This window comes from Chionomys nivalis, chromosome 7 (genome assembly GCF_950005125.1).
Source record: "Chionomys nivalis chromosome 7, mChiNiv1.1, whole genome shotgun sequence".
In the NCBI taxonomy this organism is placed as follows: Eukaryota; Metazoa; Chordata; class Mammalia; order Rodentia; family Cricetidae; genus Chionomys; species Chionomys nivalis.
Window position 1 is genome coordinate 28,533,570 of NC_080092.1, and position 23,434 is coordinate 28,557,003.

The window sequence follows — 23,434 nt, forward strand, 5'->3', positions numbered from 1 at the left end:
AGGTATATTTCACGTGTATGTCTGCCGGCATGTGTGTCTGTGCACCACGTGCGGTAATCAGTGCCAGCAAAGGCCTGAGAGTTGAATCCCCTGGAACCGGAGTTACAGACAGTTGGGAGCTGCCATGCGGGTTCAAGGAATTGAACCCGAGTCCTCTGGAAGAGCAGCCAGTGCTCTTACCACTGAGCCATCTCACCAGCTCTAAACTAACTTTTTTAAAAATATATTTATTTGTTTATTATGTATACAATATTCTGTGTGTATGCCTGCAGGCCAGAAGAGGGCACCAGACCTCTCATTACAGATGATTGTGAGCCACCATGTGGTTGCTGGGAATTGAACTCAGGATCTTTGGAAGAGCAGTCAGTGCTCTTAACGGCTGAGCCATCTCTCCAGCCCTAAACTAACATTTTTTTTTAAGTGAGTCTCCTGTTTAGAACCTCTTCATCCAGCAGAGCTGACCTCTTTCCTACTATCTCTGACCACACAAGCCACTCTCCTCACTGCAGTCATCTCAAAAGATCAACCAGTATTAAGTCTACACGAGCTGTTTTAGGGTCTTATTTACTTTCTTTAAGTTTGAAAATGTGACCCGAAAGAATACCTAAATGTTTTCAAGACAAAGATGAAAATTAACAGGCAACTGTGAGATCCACGGTGGGATGCAAACACAACACAAAAATCAAGTATTGGGTAAGTAATGCTTTTTTTTTCTAAAAAAAAAAAAAAAGGTTTATTTACATTTATGTGCATTGGTGTTTTAGCTTAATATCTGTGTAAGGGATATTACACAGATCCCTTGGGATTGAAGTTATAGATAATTGTGACTATCATGTGGGTGCTGGGAATTGAACCTGGGTCCTCTAGAAGAACAGCCAGTGCTCTTAACTGCTGAACCATCTCTCTAGCCCAGGGATGGTTTCTTGATGGCATGGATATAAAACCTGGTTTATTGCTTTAAAATCTCCTTTGTGAGTGAAAACCTCCAAGCCTCATAACTCCCTTAAATGACTATCCGGACCAGTCTGGAGATAGGTTTCCCAGTGTCTGAAAGCACAAACTTCCTCTAGTGCTCGTCATGAAACCTTGGTTTTTATTCCCTACTGGTCCAACTTTGATATAACATGCTATGTACTTAACCATTAAGTTAAATTTGCTCATCAAGAACTAATGATCTCATTGCCTCATCAGTATGCTGAGGGAATTGCTTGCCAAAAGTGCTATAATGCTTATAGCTGTGTATCAGAAGCCTTTGGACTTTAAAAAACCCACATTGCTGAGTCCCAAATATTCACATGGGTGTTTTACACTGTCACTTTCAAATTAAGCATTCAAATGAACATTTTTTAAAATGTATCCAGAAGTGTCTGGATGTCTGCCATGTGGGTATATGCCTCCTAGCTTCCTCAAACACACACACACATACACACACACACACACACAAGTTAGACTCATTCTGCAGAAACTAATTAAGTGGGCCAAGGAACTGAAATCTTTATTATACTTTCCCCCCCTTAAAAAGATTTTAGCAGTTGCCAAACATGAGCTCTATTGCTTCTTCCTGGGGAGTGGGGAGAACAGGAAGGAAAAAAAGGCATCAGCAGATGGGGTGTCAATTAGTGAGGGATGAGGCCAGACGCTGTTCTTTCAAAAATACATTTTCTTCTTGGCTGGAAATTCTGCAATCAAGACCAGAAAGCAGGACATAGGCTGTCTTTTAATTAATTCCTGATGGAGGCAAATAATCATTTTCTTCTAAAATATAAAACAAGGTCAAGGAGAAACGTGACTTTCCCATTGAGTCCAACACCTTGGCAACAAATGATTTTTATTATTACTCTCTGCCCCCTCGCCAACTCCATCCTGACATCAGCAGGAGGGGCTATTTTCAAACCTCTGAAATCAATAGAGCCTCCAACTCCACCTTCTAGTCCTGCCATGTAGTCCAGTTTGGCTTCAAATGTTAGCTTCAAATTTCCTGCCTCAACCTCCTGAGTGCTAGGATTAGGCTAAACCACCATATCAGGCCTCCTGGTGCTCTCGAATTCCAATGTTACGGCTACACTGAGGCTGTTTGAGAATGCTTGCCCAGAAGTCTAACGCAAAGTCCGCTTTTCTGAGGGAAGTACTTCCAGCATCCATGGCGTAGCTGCTCTCCAGCCTCATTCGCATACACACACACACCTCCCCAAAACACCTTCCCTTCAAAAGAGATAGGTGACTGGAAACGATGTCCCTGGTAAGAGATGACGACGATCATGCTAACGATTCCAGACAAAAATCAGGCCTGGAGTGGTGTGGGATACCCAGAACACTCCTCGTTTGTTCAGCCAAAGCTGCCACCCTGGGGAACTGGCACCAATCTGCGAGTGTTCTCTGGGATTCCTCAGTCTGGAGGCATCGTGCAGGCAGGAACCCATATTTAACTTCACGCCAGAAGATGAGTGCAAGTACACGGGTGTCAGAGTGGGAATGTGCAGTCACCGGGTTCTCGAGTTAAGAAAGGTGGGTGAGGGTAAAGTCTGGGCTTCCCTTCTATCAGAGGTGAAAAGAGGTGACGGGCTTTTGTAAGGTTTATGCCACAGCTAAAAATGACTCATCCAGCAAAGCATGAATAGTTCTTTTATAAAAATAGGATCATGATTTTGAAAAGAGCCAAAAAACTAACACCGTAAAAAAAAAAAGGTATTCTGTTTAAGCACAGTGAGATACGCCGCCTCCGTCCATTGCTTCTTTCTCTGTAGCTCTTTACAGTGCTCTTGGGGCTGGGGATGCTCGAGCCACCCAGGGAGAGGAGCCTCCGGGAGACCTGCATGGCTAAGCACGGCAGAACTGCAGAATGCAGGGTCAGTTCTCTCCCATCAGAATATCTGGGTGTTCTTTCCAGAAAGCATCCCCAATGAGATCGCAGTACAAGGGCACGGGCCTGCTTCTGGTCCGGGTCACAGTCATCCTTTCCCCTTCCATCTCTGCAGGCAGCCTAACTTCTTGTGTCCTGACTTCATCCACCTATGGACAAAGGCAGGGACAGTGTTGTGAGTGGGAGAGGGATACAAAGAGAATTATGGGAGAAATTAACCTTTTTATTTGATATGCCACAGACAGTTAAGAGTGTTATCAACAGAGTAGACATCTTTCTTTTGAAGTAGAAATACATTTAGGCTGGCATGGAGCACACACCTTTAATCCCAGCACTCGAGAGGCGGACAGATTTTTATAGGTTCAAGTCCTGCCCAACCTGCATAGAGAGTTTCAAGCCAGCCAGGGCTACACAGTGAGACCCTGTCTGAAAAACAGAACAAAATAGTACTTTCAGGGCTGTGGCTGTAGATCTGGGCAAAGTTCCTCTCTAGTAGACCTCGCTCTGGGTGGATCCTTAGCAACCAAAATTTTCAACACGTCTTCTAAAAAGGTGACTTTACTGTATTTTGAAGAGTGACTGTGACAACTGTCCACCAATTAGAGTCACCTGAGTCAGAAGATTCAGCTAAGGAATTTTCCAGACTTGACACGGAAGACCCACTCTCTGTGGGCAGCACTTTCTGGTACCAAAGTCAGCTCCCACCGTTGACTTAGGACCAGCAAACCCAGGAGCCTTGAAGGTTTGCAGTGCCAGGTTAGGACTGCTGAGCAACCCAGCCCTGTGGACTGTGCAATCGCGGGGTTCTCTCCCTTGCCAATGTGACACAGCCCCCAAGGGACAACTCCAGCCGCTGAGGCGTAGCCCAAGAACCAGGTGACAAATGGGTTCTCATCTTCTTAGGTGAGAGACAACTGCTGTTACTATTTTAATGTAAGATGATTTACTAATATATATATTAGCATATATATATATATGTGAATACATATTTATACTTATATTCATATTTATCCTGTCGCTGTTTCTCCAGAGGCACCAACTAATACAGCAGACTTAAGGACAAAGCAGGGAACTCACTGGTTATTACTGACCATGGGCCTGAATGTATGTTTCCGCTGCCTGCGTCAGTATCTGAGGCTATACCAAAGAACACACATGTAGGAAAAAGCTAGTAAATGAGCGGAGCTTACCAGTAAGATGGATGCCTCTCAAGGCACCTTTAGTTCTTAAGAGCACTCACTCATAAAAAACTAACAGGAAAAGAAATGAATTTAGAGAAATAATTATGCCTATGGGTTGATAGCAGAGAAAATATTGGTGGAATTAAGAATGGAGGCATCCAAGAATATTAAGGCAAGTGTGAATTTCTGGGGAATCTCATGAAATTGCTGAAAGCCAAAGTCTTTTTGCTACCTCCATTCCCCTGTTTTACATCTACCTCCATTCCCGTTTCACAACATCTACCTCCATTCCCGTTTTACAACATCTTCTAGTGCTCAGCACTTTGGCTGTCTTGGAGTGGACGGACCATTTAATGATATGGAGAAAAGTAGTTTTTAAATGTTTTATGAAAGCAAAATTCTTCCTATATTTATTTTATTTTTAAGACAGAGTCTCGCCATGTAGCAAGGGCTGGCCTGGGACTCATTACGTAGACCAGGCTGGCCTTAAACTTAAGAGTTCTGTCTACCTCTATATTCCACGTGCTGGGATTAAAGGAGTGTGCCATCACAACTGGCTTATATTTATTTTATGTGTATGAAAATTTTGCTTCGGTGTACCGCATGCATGCCATGCCTGAGGAGGTCAGAAGGAGGTACTGAATCCCCTGGGACTAGAGTTACAAATGACTGTGAGCCACCACGTCGGTGCTGGGAACTGAACCCGAGTCTTCTAGAAAGGAACAAATGCTCTTAACTTCTGGGCCATCCCTCCAGCAGAAAACAAGAACTAATTTAAACTCTGTGATACTATTCACATCAACTCTGAGAGATTCTAGGCCACTTCTGACTGATGAAATGAGCATCCAAAATGTTCCTCACACTGCCTTCTCTTGGAAAGTATCAATGTCCTGGTAGCAGCCAGCACCTTACCACACATGGGGTGGTGGGCAAAACATTACCTGGGGAAGACTAGGGCTCTTGCGTCCTGACCACCATTTTTCTCTAATAGATAGATAGCCTTACCTTCTGCCACACCAACACGGTCCCTTTCCTGTACATTTGTGGCTCGTCATTGTAGTTTATGTGGAACTGAGAGAACAGAATCTCGTTCTTGTCTCCGGCCAGAGTTCCCTGAGGAGACACAAAGAGAGATAAAGCTCAGTCAGTTTCTCCTACACTCCCGCCCCCAGGAATGCTAGAGTTCATCTTCAAATCACTCGACTGCTGAGCTACACCCTGACATTCTCATCTAACCGAGATCATTACCAGCCCCTGACATCCTCATCGCATCGAGATGTCTACATTCATCAATCCCCCTCTGCTGCAAACCCTAGCTGCACTGTCCAGACTATGTGGGGTGTGCAGGCGCTGACAGGAAACAGGAACTCTGTATAGAAACTTGGTGCTAATGGTTCTTGCTCGATCACAATGCCATTTCTGGGAAGAAAAAGCGGTTGAAGGCTGCCTTTACCCTTCTAAGAGGAAACAAAATCTAATTTTGGTTCTAACTAGACATGGCTGCTGGCATGCCTGCTGGTGTTAGGTCTTCACTACTGACAGCAGCAGTAAAGACAGCTACCCCAGGAATCATAACATAGAAGACATTGTATCAGGAGCTGTCACAGTGCATCACCACACTGCAGAGTTAATCATCCCACAGGGAGCAGTGCTATCTCAGAAGGAAGGGCAGTACTTACTTAGGACTTACTTCTCCATGGGTTTAAATGCATCAAGGCATGTTCTTTCCATAAGCCTATGAGGCAAAAACTAGTATTTCTAAACTTTACTGAGGCAGAAAGGATACACAGAACTATGGTATTCTGACTCTCAGAGCACTGACTCTCACTATTCTCCAGGGTTCTAAATCTAAGAAGCAACAGGAGTCGAGGATGACATAGCATGAGGGAAGAGGCTGTGCAAGAATAAAAGCACATGTACCATCTAAACACGCAGCTGCAGCTAAGAGTAAGCATGCTAGCACAGCAGCCCAGGGAGACATAATAACCAATCCCTGCTGACAGTGAGCAAGGGAGAGCTTCTGCTACTGAGATCTTATAGCCTTTCAAAATGAGCTGTAAAGGAAGCTAAGGAACCAAAGAGAACATTCCAGAAATGCTATGAGAGACCAGAGCAAATGTTGTCAGCTGTGTTTTTGCCATAGGATCTTTATACCTTTAATCTCTCCTGGGCTTGAACTGGTGTTAGTCCAGACTTCTGGATAAGGGCCCAGAACACTGTATTATAAAGATTATTGATGTGACCTGTGAGGAAAACAAAATAACATTTATGTATACTGAATCTTAGTTATATATAAATATATGTTAGTATGTTTTATAGTATCTGTACATTGTTTTATATATAGACTATTATTATTCTGTACATTGTTTTATATAGAGACTATATATGCCTCCAGGAACCCACAACCTAGCTTCTTTCCACTTTAAAGTACACAGATCTCAGAAAGATTTAGTGGCTTGCCCAGCCCACCTACACAGGAGACAGACAGGGAAAGGGCTAGGTACGTAAGACTTATTCCCTGAAAACAGCTTCATGTGGTCATTTCAGTAATACTTTATGCAAATATGCCGACATGCGCATTCATTCTAGAGATATTTTCCAGCCTACTTGATTTATATTATTTCAGTTTCGTTCCCAATTTTTCTGGCAAAATAAAAACACGCAACTACAAGCCTCATTGTGTAGTAATATTTTGTTTATGTTTTAACATCAGAATGCAGAGCTAAGCCACTAGAGGCCAGGCAGTGTTGGCACACACTTTTAATCCCTCTGACTCGGGGGACAGAGGCAGTGGGGTCTGTTAGTTCAGGCCACCTTGGGCTACACAAGATTGAATCTGTCTAAGAAAGAAACAGAGCTCACACAAAGGTGATGCCAGCACTTGGGACCCCATGCCTTTAATCCCAGCACTAGGGAGGTAGAGACAGGAGTGATATGCCTGGGCGGAGAGAGGAACCTAAAGCAGGAGGAGATAGGAGCTCAGTGCCGTCTGAGGAGCAGTACAGTCTGAAGATGCAGTCTGGGGGCCAGTGCAGTCTAGGCAGTAAGTCTGAGGACACAGTCTGAGGACCGGATTGTCCCTTTGGTCTGAGCATTGGTAGAAGTAAGAAACTCTCTAGTGGCTGGCTACTCTGCTTCTCTGATCTCTCCCCTTTCACTCCTTAATCTCTGACTCTGAGTTTTTATTATTAAGACCAACTAGAATTCATGCTATATCAGTGTAGTCATGTAAGGCAGGCATCACAACACTGCTGGCACTGATGCTCTCAAAGTTCACAGATCAGTGGATTAACTCCAGGGAAATGGCTGGGAAGAGCAGGTACTGTGCAACTTATGACTTCACATGTATGTGTCTCTGTGTGTGTGTTTCAGAGCGAAAAGGCAGCTGCCACCACGCAAGCTCTCATAAACTGAGTGCAAATGCAAGACTGCCTTATCTTCTGATTTTAAAAAGCTAACATGGATGGGAGAAATGGCTACATGGGTAAGAGTTCTTGCTGTGCAAGCCAGAGGACCTGAGTTTGGATCCCACGTGGAGCTGGGCGGTGGTGGTACATGTCTTTAATCCTAGCACTCAGGAGGCAGAGGCAGATGGATCTCTGTGAGTTCCAGGCCAGCCTGGTCTACAAGAAAGAGCTAGTTCCAGGACAGGCACCAAAGCTACAGAGAAACCTTGTCTCAAAAAAAACAAATAAATAAGTAAAATAAAATAAAAGGCACATGCACCTGGAACCCCAGAGCTGTTGAGCTGTTGGAGACAGGAGGATCTCTGGGGCATGCTAGGTGCCAGACTTGTTCCAGGAATAAAGCAGAGAAGAGTGACAGAGCAGTACATCCCACTTCTCCCTCTGGCTCTTGTAGAGGCAAGCACACATAAGCACATACACATACACTCATATACAAACATGCACATGCATGCACATGCGCACACGCATGCGCACACTCAAGACTCTATTGAAAAGAAAAACTTTTTTTGAATACTTGACTCTAAACAACACACCAGTGAGCAAACCTTGTATGAGACCCACGGCGTTAATGTACAGGTTTGGTAGTTTGACTTGAACTGTGCACACTGTGCCACTTACAGTCTGCCTGTCGCCAACTGAGGTAGTCCTTCAAGGTCTGGTTGCTAGGATACAACACAACTCTGCCATCAAATCCTGGTGGATACAGAAGTGGCTGATCCTCAAAGTAATCCCGCCAGTAGAACACATAGCTGGAGGCGAACTGGGAGGCCACGAGAGTCATGAACTTACTTGCAAATGCAAGACAGGTTGGGTGGAAAGGAAAAGAAAGTGTTTGATATTAATTCGACACCAAGATAGGACCCGTGGATGCAACAGAGAAAGTACACAAACTGTCCAACCACCCAGAAGAGAAAATATATTCAGCTAAGAAAAACTACTAACATTTTGGCTATATGTTTTGAATGTAGTCTGCCTCTATTTAAGTTATTCACTATCTTAGTCAGGGTTACTATTACTGCAATGAAACACCATGACCAAAGCAACTTGGGCAAGAAAAGGGTTTATTTGGCTCACACTTCCGTATCACTGTTCATTGAAGAAAGTCAGGACAGGGACTCATGCAGAGTAGGACCCTGGAGGCAGGGGCTATGTAAAAGCCACGGAGGGGGTGCTGTTTACTGTTTTTTGTTTTGTTTTTTAATTTTATATACCAACCCACTTCCCCTTTCTTCCTAGTTTCCCACCCCCACCTCCTTCCATTCCACCCCCAGTCCACTCCTTAGAGGGTAGCCTGCTTTCTTATAGAACCCAAGACCGCCTAAAAGATCTGCGCCCTCCCCTATCAACCACTAAGAAAATGCTCTGCAGGCTTGCCTACGGTCGGGTCTTCTGGAGGGATTTTCTTAATTGAGGTTCATTCTCGGATGACTTTAGCTTGGGTCAAATTGACATAAAACTATCAAGCACATTCCAAATGTTTCTCCATAGCCAGGCGATGGTGGCGTACACCTTTAATCCCAGCACTTGGGAGGCAGAGGCAGGCGGATCTCTGTGAGTTTGAGACCAGCCTGGTCTACAGAGCTAGTTCCAGGACAGGCTCCAAAGCCACAGAGAAACCCTGTCTCGAAAAACCAAAAAAAAAAAAAAAAAAAAAAAAAAGACTTTGTCGTTGTTGCTTTGGGGTTGGGTATTGTTTTCAGTCTCGGAAGAAGGGGAACTGATATTTTTAAAACATACCAATTCATCATATAATTTGATTCCTCTAAAAGTTTCATTCTACTACCAGATTAAATATCAAACTTATCTCCTTAGTTAAATGTTTAAGTAATAGTTTAATGGAAAAGAATGACACTGGCAAAGCTACCTATGAATCACTAATACTCTATTTTAATACTCTCTGTTTACAGTCTTATATATCCAATGTAGGTCAGTCTGGAAGTTGCACTGATGAGATACAGATGGGAAACAATCAGATAAAGAAAGCATCTGAAAAATAGATAGCACAGGAATGCTCAGACCTCAATAGAAAGAAACAGTTAAAATAGGAAATGTGACCTCTGTAGATGCAACATCACCCAAAATCTTTAAGATCTCAGCTGTTGAGATAAAAAGAGGAGCAGGGAATGGGAAAAAACAACCCTAACAGAGGGCTGGTTTTAAAGCTAACCTGGCTAGCTGGACGGTGGTAGCGCATACCTTTAATCCCAGCACTTAGGAAGCAGAGGTAGGTGGATCTCTGTGAGTGAGTTCGAGGCCAGCCTGGTCTACAGAGCTAGTTCAGGACAGGCTCCAAAGCTACACAGGGAAACCCTGTCTCAAAACACAAAATAAAAACTCACCTGGCTCTTCTTTTAAACCAATTGCTTTTCCGCCTGAACACGAAGCTGTACTCATCACTCTGTCCATACGCGATCACGATGTCCTCCAGCTCTTCCATTACTGTCTGGGCACATTTGGTCATCAGCTGGAGAGCTCGGCTGTCATTAGGTTTTACAAAGTTGTGCTTCTCAGCAAACCTTCACAGATGAAAGAGAAGGGTACACATGGCGGAGACTTGGTCATTACCAACACCATCCATGGAGCAGTTAAGAGGGGGCGATGCCACAAGTGTGTTACTAGCTACAGCTGAACATAATTCCTTGAGAACTACAGCCCAGAGATGGAGAAACGCCCCAGTAGGTAAACTATCTTATAAATATGAAGGCTAAGTTCTATCACTGAAACACAAAAGGGGGGGTGGTTGGTGGCACAAGCTTGCAATTCCAATGCTGGGGAGGTAAAGGCAAGTGGATTCCTGGGGCCAAATGACCACCAGGCTAGAGTATTTGGTGAGTTCCAAGGAAGTTCCTTGAGAGACTCTGTCTCAAAAAAGACAAAGTGCACAGCTCTGAGGGGTGACACCCGAAAACTGATCACACGCTTACATACACACAGAGGAAAAAAAATTGCAAGTTTTCTTTCTTGCTTTAATCATCTGATAAAAGGGATACAATTACTAGGCTTTAATTGACTTTCCTGTGAAGTTCACCTTACTGGGTAAATAGAGACTATTACCTTATTAGTCCTGATGATTAAGAAATCAAAATGTATTTCTGCCTGGCTCTTATTAAGTACACAGTACACATTTTTATATCTATATGTAGTTATACAATTGTAAAATGATAATAACTAATAATAACGTAACCCTTTATTAATATTAAGTCCCCATCGGTTTACACTGTCTCCCTCTTTTTCCTCCTGACTACATACAGTGCAGTCATCCTTGTTATCTGAAACTGACAGGGAGAAAGGAACATGCTGTCAATTCCTGCCCACCTCTAGGTTTACGGAGGCCTCTTAACAGTCCACAGAGATAACTGAACGGTTGCACATTTGACTGGAGTTCAAGTGCTGGCCCGGGATGTGACGTTTCCCTTCTCCCCCCGACAAAGTTCTTGCTTAAGAACTGGTTTCTTAACTGGTTTCTGCTTAAGTAGCACGGGCTCTTCACAGTAGCTGTACTACTGTGAAGCAGCTTTACAGTGGCTGGCTCCTTTTCAATATCAACTAGTTGGCAACAAAGTCTGACCGTAACAAGCCCTTCCGGTGACGCTCAATATTGAGTGCTCATTGGCTGCCGCGTTACCCCAGTAACTGGGAACCGCCCATTTCCCGGAAGTGCAGGCGCCGCACGCGGTCTCCCGCCCCGCCAGCTCACCGGTGGAAATTCCGGCCGTCCAGCCGCACCACAACCCAGCAGTGCGGCAAGCAGGTATCGTCAGCCTCAAAATCCCGCACGTACTCGAACTTGCTCTTGGCCATGGTCACCCCCAACCTCAGGCACCGTCTTAAAGTAACACAAGTAGCGGTAAAGCGACTGCCAAGCTCAGCAGCGCTGAAAGGCCACATTCCCCGTGGGGGGAAGCACTAGGCGGGCCCCACCCCGGAAGTTCCTGTCGCTGGTGGAGCCTCTCTAACCTTGGTGGAGGTTTCTCTCTCGACTGTCCCGTTTTCAACGCTGCAAGTTACTGAACTCGGCACTGTTGTCCGTGTCCGTGTCCCCGTCCCCCTCCCGCAACATATCTCTTTCACGAAGCTGTTTGTCATCAAGTTTAAAAGTGTAGTTGTGACTCTTTTTGTCTCGTATTTCTAGATAGCATTTGTAAATTACTAAATAGCGTTTATAAATTCCTTGCAAAAACTGAAATATACTAAATTATCACTTTAAAACTGTGGGTAGGATCTTCCAGATTCTTCCCGTTAAGTTTAAACAAGGAACATAAAAGAGAAATCAGTCTTCTGTACAATTTTGTATTTCTCCCATTGGTCTTGTTTGTTTTCTCCTTGCTTTATTTACTGGTTGTTCTAAAGATGTGTGATTCAAACAAAGACAGTGCCAGCGAGACAGCTCAATCTATAAAAGTGTTTGATATCAAGTGTGATGACTTAAGTTTGGTCCCTGGAAGCCACATGGTGTGACTTTCCTTCCTCAGGCTTCCCAATAGCTAATACCAGAGACATGTTACTCTGCCATATACTACTAGGTGAATTTAAATTTTGTACTCATCAATATAAAGTAACTTTGCATGTGTATGAGTTTGTGTGCATCTGTTTATGTGCACGTGGAGATCAGAGGTGGACGTCGAGTGTCTTCCTCAGTCCCTCTCCCTCTTAATTTTTGAGGCTGTCATTCACTGATTCAGCTAAACTAGGTGGCCAGCAAGTTTTAGGGAGCCTCTCATCTCTGCCTCCTTAGTGTTGAGATTACAGGAATAAACATGTCCCACTTTTTATGTGAGTGTTTGGGATTTGAACTAGGTTCTCTATGTTTTCCTGGCAAGCATTTTAATTGCTGAGCCATTTACCCAGCCTTGAACTCACGGATCCCTTTCCAGCTTTGCCCACTGGCACAGAAGAAATATCGTCAGCTTTTGATTGCAGCGCCGCTCCTCTCCTCATTAGAGTAAATTTCTAGAAGACATGACTGCTTCCAAGTTAGTTGTATCACAGAAAACATAAAGTGAGACAGAGCCACATGTTTTGCCAGAAGGGAAAGAACTGCCTGAGTAATAGGAGGTGGGGACAAAAAACGAGCCTGTATGAGGAGGGCTCCACCAGGCAAGTTAGAGATGATCTGAGCATCAGTAGGAACTATGGTCATTGATGATGGTACGCGGAAAAGGCGAAAGCCCACAACACCATAACCTTACCCACAGGAAAGCTTTATTTGATGGTGTCAGAGGTAATTATTACACTAACCACTAACTTCTTACCCTGGTAATTGGTGGTATTTTTATTTAGTTTTTTTTTTTAATTTCTGTTTGTTTGTCTTGTGTAGAGTTGTAATCCAGTGCCAGTTGATGAGGGAAAGTACTTTACAAGAGAACACTGCGTAGTTTCAGATATAGAATGATTCAGGGAATCAGATTTTTCTATGAAATAATTCAAACATGGATTACTAATGAATACTAAAACTGTAGTTTATATAATTTGTGTAAAACCCCACATTCCCCCAAATCTGGTGGTATTGTCTCACAAATTGTTTGCTAGTCACAAAATAGAAAAGCACAGACACGAGCCAGATCACTCGCTACCCTCAGCTAGTCACCAAGGTAGCGCCATTGATTTTGTTAAAACCTATAGCCCCTGGAGATCCCGGTCAGTGCTACGTGACAAACATGCTAGAGTTGACTCAAGTAGTGAACCAATGGTCATAATCTTCCCCACATCTTAAAATTGGAGGATACTTTTGAAATTGCCATGTCCCAAGCTTCTTCTTTTTTTTTTTTTTTTTTTTTTTTTTTTTTTTTTTTGGTTTTTCGAGACAGGGTTTCTCTGTGGCTTTGGAGCCTGTCCTGGAACTAGCTCTGTAGACCAGGCTGGTCTCGAACTCACAGAGATCCGCCTGCCTCTGCCTCCCGAGTGCTGGGATTAAAGGCGTGCGCCACCATCGCCCGGCTTTGTCCCAAGCTTCTTACAGAACACTTTCAAGTATGATCCAGGCAATGGTATATTTTCTTTTAAATAATTTTCTCTTTGTGTCTTTTAAAAGAGATTTTCTTTTTTATTGCTTGTGTATTCCTGTGTACTCAAGAAGACCAGAGGAGGGTGTGAGATTCTGTTGGAGCAGAAGTTACAGTTGCTTGTGAGACCCCAAATGTGGGTGCAGGGAATTGAACTCCAGTCTTCTGAAAGAGCAGCAAGAACTCTTAACCAATAAGCCATCTCTGCCACGTCTCTGGTTTTTTAAAAAGTTAAAAAACAAAAACACAGATGAAAACCTTAGTGTGCATACTAGGACAGAAGGACGAGTTGGCCTGGTTATTGGGTAGCTGACCTACCATAGGTTTGTGTACAAACATAGGTTTGTGTAGAGATAGACACCAAATCCTAGTAATGGTTTGCCTGGAAATTCCCAGTTTCTTTGCATTCATTTATCTATCAAATCTTTAGTGGTTTTGTGTTGGTTCTGGGGTTTTTATTGTTTTGTGAGTTGACCTTAAAACTTTGTGTTTACTTTTCTGATTAGCACCACGAATGAGGCAGGATTCACCACAGGTGTTTCTGGGAACTCAGGTCATCATTTTCATACATGTGTGTACCACATTCTGATTATAGTCATCTCCCATTGTCCTCCCCATTTCTCATGCATTTTCTACTTGATCCTGTTTCTTTCCATCATATTTCCTCTTCTATTTCCACATATTTATTTTAGAGTCCACATATGAGAGAAAAATGCAGCCTTTTGTTTCTCACCTATTCCTCTCGGTTGTGTGAGATTCCTGGTGCTGTGATAAATAAGCCCAAATAGGAAGAATTTATTCAGCTTATGATTTCAGTTCACCATGCTGGGGAGGGTCTGGAGGAGTACTGCAGCTCACTTCATGGCATTCAGGAAGTGGGGGTGTGAGGGCGAAAGCCTGTGATCTAATAAAACAGTTGTCATAGTTATCTTAGGGTTATTGTTGTGATGAGACACCAGGACCAAAGTCCACTTGGGGAGGAAAGGGCTTATTTGACTTACTGCTTACAGCCCCCTGTCAAAGGAAGTTAAAGCAGGAACTTGGAGCCAGGGACTGACATAGGAAGCTGGTGTGCTGCTCAGTTTGCTGTCTTCGTTTCCTTTCCCTCCCCTCCCCTCCCCTCCCTTCCCTTCCCTTTCCTTTCCCTTCCCTCCCTTTTCCTTCCCTTCCTTTCCCCTTCTTTCCTTCTTTCTTTCTTCTTTTCTTTTCTTAAGTACAGGGTACCACTATGTATTTCTAGCTGTCCTGAAACTAAAACTCACTACGTTCCCTAGTGTTGAGATTAAAATCATGTGCCACCATGTCCAGCTCAGTTTGCTTTCCTTTTTTGTTGTTGTTGGGTTTTGTTTGTTTGTTTTTTGATTTTTAAGACAGGGTTTCTCTGTAGATTTGGAGCCTGTCCTGGAACTTGCTCTGAAGATCAGGCTGGCCTCGAACTCACTGAGATCCGCCTGCCTCTGCATCCCAAGTGCTGGGATTAAAGGCGTGCGCCACCACTGCCCGGTTTCAGTTTGCTTTCTTATACCATCTATGACCACCTGTCCAGGGCAGCACTGTCCATAGTGAGCTGGGCTCTCCCACATCAAACATTAACCAAGAAAATGCCCCAAAGATAGGCCCAAAGGCCAACCTGATGGAGACAGTTCTTCAGCTGAGGTTCCTCTTGCCCAGTTTGTGTCAAGTTGACACAAGCTAACCAGTATGCTCTTTCAGATTGAAAAGGTCTTCAAGGTCAAACCAAACACAGGGTACGCACTTTGACTCAGCGCTACCTTCAAAACTGCTGTACACACACTGGGAGTAGTCTAATAATAAGTAGTCATTAATCACCACTGTCTGCCTGAGTTTATTTCTTGCTCACTACTGCTTTTTTTTCAGGAAGGCCTCTTGATCCCCAAATAATCTCAATGCAAAATCCAGGAAGTGATTGAGAAGTTTCACCACTGGGCGGTGCAGCATCTTTTTGCTGTTTTTTCCCATTTTTGTCAGTTTCATACACATACGGTGTTCTGTGATCATCATCATCCCCCATTATCGTCTTTATCTACCTCACACCCTCATGACCCGCCCCTTTCTTCCCCAACTAGTCCCTCAAACCTCCTTTCATACCTTGTTTTCTTGGCACAGCCCTTCTGCATGTCACCACAGCTGCCAGCGTTCCTGATTGCAGTGGCTGCCCCACTACCAGAAGACAATGTTTTACGGCACTCCTCTCTCTCTTCTGTTCTGCCCCCTTTCCCTGATGTTCCCTGGGCCCTGGAGCCATCAGGGGAGTATTATCCTCCTACACAGAAGGGGGAGATCAATATGTGGAGCAGTAATGCAGTCTACCGGAAATGTTGGCTAATCAAAAGCAGGGAGTTAGGGAAGAGAACAGCTATGTGCTTGGACAGGAGAATAAACTTAGGAGATATTGGGAGTATTTGGCAAGGTAAACATAGGTTGCCAGAAAAGGCACATGTGGCAGAATGTTAACAGTGATTGATTCTAGTGTTTGCTGTAGGGACATGCATTGTGTTTAATATCGCATCTCTCCTATATGGACATCCCTTAAAGTCCAAACAGACATCCCGTGTAACTTTATCTGGTCTGTTTTTAAGGACCTGCTCAGCGCTTGGCTGTGAACTATTCACATTGTGTACACAAGCTCATGCACTATGCACATCACCCTCAGAGGTTGGGGCCTCCCGTTCTGGTATGCAGCTTGTCTTCAGTGGCTGCAGCTCTGATCATAGCATCTCGGTTCCAGACGGGCAGAAGAAAGAAAAAAGGCAGCCAAAGGCCATACCTCCCCATGAATCATTTCTCTTTATGGGTTTTTCACAAAAGCAGGACAAATTCTTCTGACTTATTTCTGGCCTTTCTTATCTTCAGAAGACACTAGGACATGCAGTTCTTTTAGCCTGGCGCCTGGCTGTCACCAACAATGGGGATTTTTTTTCTGAAGTTTTTTTTTTTTAAATGCCAACATGTTTTTGTTATGTTTCTATTTCTGAGACTCTTCCATTCAGAAACCACTGCTTCATTAAGATTTGGCTGATTTCTCCTTAACCTAAGCTTATTTTGAGAAAAGCTTAGTTTATAGAATTAATTATAAAACTTAGGTATTTGTTTTTACATTGCTGTTTGATCTTCCATAAAGGCCAAAACTGCGTGTTTCAGCAGATGGCACTGAAAATAAAATGGGACCTCTTTACGTAACCTGTTTTGCAAAGTGAAAAATATTTAATGCGCCATTAAAAATGGTCTTGGACTGGCAAGATGGCTAGGCAGGAAAAGGTGCTTGTTACTGAGCCTGATGACTCAAGTTAGAACCATGTGGTCAAAAGAGAAAACCAACCACCCCAAGTTGTCCTCTGATCTCCAAGTGCACATCATGGCATGAAGCCCCCCATCCCCAGCAAACACAAATACACAAAGTGTCTAAAAATGTATGAAGAGCTGGAGAGATGGCTGTGGTTAAGAGCACTTGTTGCTCTTGCAGGGGGACCTGGGTTCAGTTCCCAGCACCCACGTGGCAGCTAACAACCACCTGTAAATTGTTCTAAATTTCTAAGAGGTACACCTATGGCCATAGCTAAGATGAAGATAAAGCCCAAATGTCCAATCATGGATGAATAGGCAAGGCAAAATGTGGTATGGATTTATGACAAGATGCTATTCTGTCTGGAAAAGTAAGGAAACATTGACATACGCTATAATATGGCTGAAGTTTGAGGGTGCCATGCCACATGAAGCATGCCAGGCACATAAACACAAATAGCATGTGACTGCATTCATGTGACGTGCCTCATGCAGTCACGCCCACAGAGGCTGAGAGTAGGGTGCTGGTTGCTGGGAACGATGGAGAGTTCCTTTGTTTAATAGATGCAGAATTTAGTTTTATAAGATGAAAAGAGGTCTGGAGATTGGTTCACAATAATGTGGTTGTACTTAACACTACTGAACCGTATGCTTAAAAATGGTCAAAATGGTAAATTTTATGTATATTTTTCCACTCTTAAAAATAAAGAATTCTGAACATGACAGGTATTTATGACTCACAACTATAATGGCCTCTATTTTTCATTATTATTTCTATTACTTCAAAGACGGCTTTAATAGAGAGAGAAGTAATTGGTTTTGGTTTGGAAGTCATATTTCAGTTTGTCTTCCTCCATGCTGACTCATTTCAATTTCACTAAGAGCGACATTATGCAAATGTGATTCAGGGTGGAAGAGGGAAGGATTGACTTGCCCCCAAACTCTCCTTCGCCCTCCGAACCACTCTAATCCAATTTCTGTCTGAGTCACAGATGTACTTCCAGGAAGGGCTGCTTAGTTCTGCCATGGTTTTCAAACATAGAGGCATTAGGACATTCCAGGATGCACAAGGTTATGAAATCTGGAATGAACATTCTAGAAGAAGTGAATAATTACAGAGCCTTGAGGGTTTTTTTTTGTGTGTATTTTAAGATATTTCTTCTACAACTCAGAATGAGTGGCTTTTATTTTAAGATAGTCATTGATTGTGTGTCCTTAAATGGATATATTTAGTCAACTGCCCTATTCAGCAGAATTCCAGAAGGATTTAGTTGCTGGAGGTCTAGGGAAAGGAGTTAGGAGAACAAAAATGGGAAATAGATGTGCTTTTTTAGTCCACTAGAGCTTGTCACATTTATTCCATGACTTTACTTTTAATCACTGGACAAATGTTTCTTAATTTTCTACTATGTTGCATGTCCAGCCAGTAAAACAATGAAATGCCCATGGTTCCTGACTAATGGAGTTTATGGTCTGTTGAGATGATGCTAATTTAAGGCACAGCACAATCTCTGCCTTGTTTAAGGTGCTAGGATTACCCATGGAATTTTCCCTGACAAAACAATATTTAAATTGAGACCCAACATGAGGCTGATAATTTCTTTCATAGGTCCCTTGTAGTATCAAATGAACATTTTGCCTAAGCAGTTTGCTTGAATACGTTTTCGGAAAAGTACCCACAGCAAATGAATTTTAATATCATTGACCAGACAATTCATAATTATCTATTGAGCTCCTTTGATATGTGAGAGAGAACACTTGTATAGAAAGATATAATAAACAAGGACAATAACTTCCAGGCTGTGTTAGTCACTTTTCTCACTGCACTGACAAAATATCTGACAAAGAAAAAGTTAAGAAAGGAAGGAAGAGTTTATTTGGGCCTACAGTTTGAAGGAATACAGTCCGCGATGGTGAGGAACACATGGCGGCAGGAGCTTTCGGCAGCTGGTCACATTCTACCTGCAGTGGAGAAGCAAGAGAGATGATGCTGTACTCAAGTCATTCTCCTTTTCCTTGTTATTCACCCTGGGACCCTGGCCCATGGGATTGTGAGTTCCACACTCAGGCTGAGTCTTGTCTCCTCAGCCAAGCCTCTCTGGAAACTCCCTCAAAGAGTGTGTCTCCTAGGTGATTTCAAAACCATTTAAATTGAAAACAAGGCCTAACCATCACACATGCAGAAGAAGCCGAGTTTCCAAACCATTTTCTCATACAGGATTTCACTTTTTTTCCTCCCAATAAGTCTGTAGGTGAGTCAAGACAGAAATCCTCAACATCATAAAAGAAACAGTTTGTGGGGGTGGGGTTCATGAATTGACTTTCTGACATCTGACTTTTAGAAGTGTAGTCAGAAATCAGTCCTCTTGCTTCCAAGTCCAGTGCCCTCTGTACCTCTCTGTTTCTTCATGGTTTAAGGAACAAAGTAGATAACCATAGTTTTTTATTACCCCTCATTATCTTCCTAAGTTTAGGTCACAGCAGCCCAACAGTCTGTTCCCACATGCAGACCATGTGACTCAGGCAGAGATAACTTTTTTCTTATCTTTGCTCCAGGGTGAACACAGTGCAAATTAGTACAGAGGAAAGACCTCCCCTCCCCAAGCAGACCCAGACCTGTTCTGGGAGAAGGTTTGGGTACAGCCCACTCTGAATTCCATACTCTGTTCATCCTCTCTGTAATAGAAATATCTGGTGGTCATCCCAGTCTTTCAGACACCGAGAGAATCAGAGATACCTATCTGACCCAAGCCAGGTCAATGGCCAGGTCAGTGTTCTCCTGTTCGTATTGCCTCCCGGGTGTTCACACTGCCTTCACAGGGGAAGAACAGACTCAAGAACCAAGTCCCTTCTGGTCCTGGGGAACAATGCACACAATATCCCAGGAGAGTTCTAGTGAGGTTCCAATAATGATGGCGTTTAAGAAATCGGAGGCCTTAGGCCGGGCGGTGGTGGCTCATGCCTTTAATCCCAGCACTTGGGAGGCAGAGGCAGGCGGATCTCTGTGAGTTCGAGGCCAGCCTGGTCTACAAGAGCTAGTTCCAGAACCCTGTCTCGAAAATCCAAAAAAAAAAAAAAGAAAGAAAGAAAGAAAGAAAGAAAGAAAGAAAGAAAGAAAGAAAGAAAGAAAGAAAAGAAGCCGGAGGCCTTAAACCAGGCCAGTGACTCATTGCAGTGAACATTGGCAAGTAAAGCTGACCGGACAGTAGGGTGTACTGTATGACAGACACACTAAGGCTCCTAGTGCGACCAGGATGAATGTAGAGGTGTGTTTGAGAGGCAGGAAAGAGAGATGTGAAGAGGCGTTTTGTTTTTGTTTGTTTTGTTTTGGTCTAATTTAAAAAAAAATTTTATTTTGTGTGTGGGGGGCACTGCATGGGTGAGGGGAGATTATGGGTGACTGGGAGGTGAGCAGAATTGGGGTGCAAAATGTGAAACCCTCAAAGAATAAAGACGTTAAATTATAAAAATAAAACCCTGTCCTAGTTAGGGTTATTGTTGCTGTGATGAAACACCATGATCAAAGCAACTTGGGGAGGAAAGGGTTCGTTTAGGATACACTTCCACTGCAGAAACTCAAATAGGCCAGGAACCTGGAGGCAGAAGCTGATGCAACAACTACAGATGGGAGCTGCTTACTGACTGAGCCCTCATGGCTTGCTCAGCCTGCTTTCTTATACCATCCAGGACCACCAGCCTAGGCATGGGCCCCACGCACAAGGAGCTGGGTCTTCCCACAGCAATCACTAATTAGAAAACGCCCTGCAGGCTTGCCTACAGCCCAATCTTCTGTAGGCTTTTTCTTAATTGAGTCTCCCTCCTCTCTGATGACTTTCTTTGGCTTGTGTTAAGTTGACATAAAACTGGCCAACACAGTCCATAAAGGGAAGGAAATTTGAGAAATTGAGAAGAAAATTTCTGATGACATTTTTGAGTGTCGTGACTGGACCAGAGACAGCTCTGGAGTCTTCTAAGCCCCAGGAGAACAAGAACTTTGTTTAATTTTTAGGGGGAAGGTATTTTTCTTTTTTTTTTGAGGCAGAGTTTCACTACATAGTACAGACTGTCCACAAACTCAAAACAGGTCTCACTCAGTCCTCACCACCAGTGCTGGGATTAACCTTAAAAAGTCCTGTTTACTTTCGAGACTCATCCTTCATGCTAAGCAAGTTGCTGGCACACACAAAGCAATTAGTAAACATTTACCAGGTGATTAAGGCCAAACATGTGTTTTTCTATGTAACAGTTGGTTTTTTTGAATTCTTAATTCATTGGGGCTATACATCATATGTAAAATAATATATATATATTTTTTCTGCCGGGCAGTGGTAGCACAGGCCTTTAATCCCAGCACTCAGAAGGCAGAGATAGGCAGATCTCTGTGGGTTCGAAGCCAGCTTGGTCCAAAGAGTGAGTTCCAGCATAGGCTCCAAAGCTACAGAGAAATCCTGTCTTGACAGCCAAAAAACAAACAAAAAACAATAAAAAAGAGTTCGAGACCAGCCTGGTCTACAGAGCTAGTTCCAGGACAGGCTCCAAAGCTACAGAGAAACCCTGTCTCGAAAAACCAAAAAAAAAAAAAAAAACCAAAAAAAAAAAAAACAAAAAACAAAACAAAACAAAAAAACAATAAAAAAAGCCTGTATTTTCCCGATAACTATTCTTTCCTCTTCTCGTTTCTTGGTAGTTAGTGACTAACTTGAACAAGCTCGACCAGGGCCCAAAAGACCGCAGGAAAAATGCACACCTGCCGCCAAGCCTGAGAACCTGAGTTCAGTTCCTGGACTGCGTGGTAGATGAGAACTTACTCATGTGAGCAGCCCTCTCACCCCCACACTCACCCCTACCTGTAAAGTAAATAAAAATGTGGTTTCAAAAGTAAAATAAAAGAATTTTGACCAGATTGCTTTTGTCACCAAACCCTTAAAGGAGGTGTGTACAAAGTAACAGTGGGTTCTTTTCCTTCCTTTCTTCCTTCCTTCCTTCCTTCCTTCCTTCCTTCCTTCCTTCCTTCCTTCCTTCCTTCCTTCCTTTTTTTCCTTTCCTTTTTTGGGTGTGGGGTTGGAGAAGACTCTTTCTGTGTAGTCCTGACTGTTCCGGAGGCCTCAAATTCAGAGATCTTTCTGCCTCTGCCTCCCGAGTGCTGGGATGAAGGGTGTGTGCCACCAAGTCCGACTGCCAGTGGATTTTTAAGGCCTCTGAATTTAGAAATTCTACATACTACTTTATTTTTTAACTTTGAGCCTTTGGCATGCTTTCCGAATATTAGGAAAACTCATTTGAATCCCGTTTCTTAGGTTTTAGGGAATCAAAAACAGTTGATACAGTGAATGGAAGAGAGACTCTGGCTGTAATTCGGGATGTGTAGGTGCGGGTGTGGTCTTCATTGCCAGGCTGACGGACTTTACAATTTTACTTCAAACCTTTGGGCTCTGATGCTAGCGTGTTTCCAGAGAGGATGAGCTGAGACGATTTCCTCACTGGGTGGAATTTTTTTAAGGAAGCCCTGGTACAAAGAGGACTGAGAAAACACCTATGTGCCAGCCTGTCTTGGCACCTTCCTAAATAAGTGCTGTCACCATCATTGTTGTCACCATCTTCCTCTGATATCGGATGCCAACTTCTATTACCTTCCGATGGGCGTTCAATACCAGTGACATTGCAGGGGCTTCAGCCCCTCAGCAGCAGCCAGGTACTACTGAGACATTAAGGTTCAGAGACTGAACAGCTGCGGGGTTTCAGCTTCTCCAGCACGCAGAGGGCCCTTGTTGGACTGACTGCCTCTCTGCTGCTGCTGCTACTGCCACCTTACCCTAGCCTGCTCGTCAATCTAATAACGGCCCTTCTATAAATTATACCTGGTCTGTCAGATTTGCTCCTCTAAAGAACCAAGGCTAATGCAGTTAGATCGAAGAGCATGGGACAATCCCAAGAGAGATGGCGAGCAGGCTGTAGGAGGGAAACCAGGAGACAAACTGGACTTACAGAGATGAAATATGAGCGGAGGATTTGACTTCGTTGTATCTAATGTTTTAGGAAGATTAATTTGCTGAGGCGTGAGGAGTAGAGGAGAGCAAAGGGAACCTGGAGGCATCTATGCCAGCTGAGAGTCTATTTAGATATTTTTGGATATGCAGCATTGATTAAAAGGAAGAGTTTGATTAAAACGATAAAAAATGAAAAACATTTTGTAGGTCTTAAATCACAATTTTTAATCTATTTTTAAAAGGCAAGGTGTTGAGATGTTCTGAACAATGAAAATATAATTGGTATAGAGGCAGAGCCATGCTTCATGAGGTATAAATTATACCATACAGCTAGGAGTTATTTCTAGGACTGTGTAATTGAGTGCTTCATAATTATTGTGGGCCCTAATTAGATAGCCAGATTGACACAGGCAGATAGATTTCAATTTAATTTTTTCAAATGAATAGACCTGGATTATTGAACAAGCCAATTTGTACTCTTCACACCAATCTAAACATGGAACCTGGACTGCCAGTCTAAACGTGAATTCTGTTTCTATGGTACTCTCTGACATGTTGATAGAGGGAACATTTCCAGTAAAGGATTTGTGTGTGTGTGTGGTTAGTTTGAGAGGATTATGTCACATTTGTAATT

At 43.3% G+C, this 23,434-nt stretch overlaps 1 protein-coding gene across 2 annotated transcripts; it reads right to left on the reverse strand.

Annotated features, from left to right (window-relative positions):
* Positions 1-1,485: 1,485 nt before the first annotated feature.
* Thg1l (tRNA-histidine guanylyltransferase 1 like) lies at positions 1,486-11,401 on the reverse strand. Of its 2 annotated transcripts, XM_057775228.1 has the most exons (6): positions 11,206-11,401; positions 9,848-10,024; positions 8,127-8,296; positions 6,196-6,284; positions 5,047-5,154; positions 1,486-3,009 (listed from the first exon to the last, which is right to left on the reverse strand). In XM_057775228.1, exons 1-6 carry the CDS (start codon positions 11,394-11,396, stop codon positions 2,848-2,850), a joined length of 897 nt encoding a protein of 298 aa, XP_057631211.1. In that variant the 5' UTR covers positions 11,397-11,401; the 3' UTR covers positions 1,486-2,847. The 2 variants fall into 2 exon arrangements, with proteins under 2 accessions (XP_057631211.1, XP_057631212.1); XM_057775229.1 differs by lacking the exon at positions 11,206-11,401 and having other exon boundaries at positions 8,127-8,201; positions 9,848-9,914.
* Between the last annotated feature and the right edge of the window lie 12,033 nt (positions 11,402-23,434).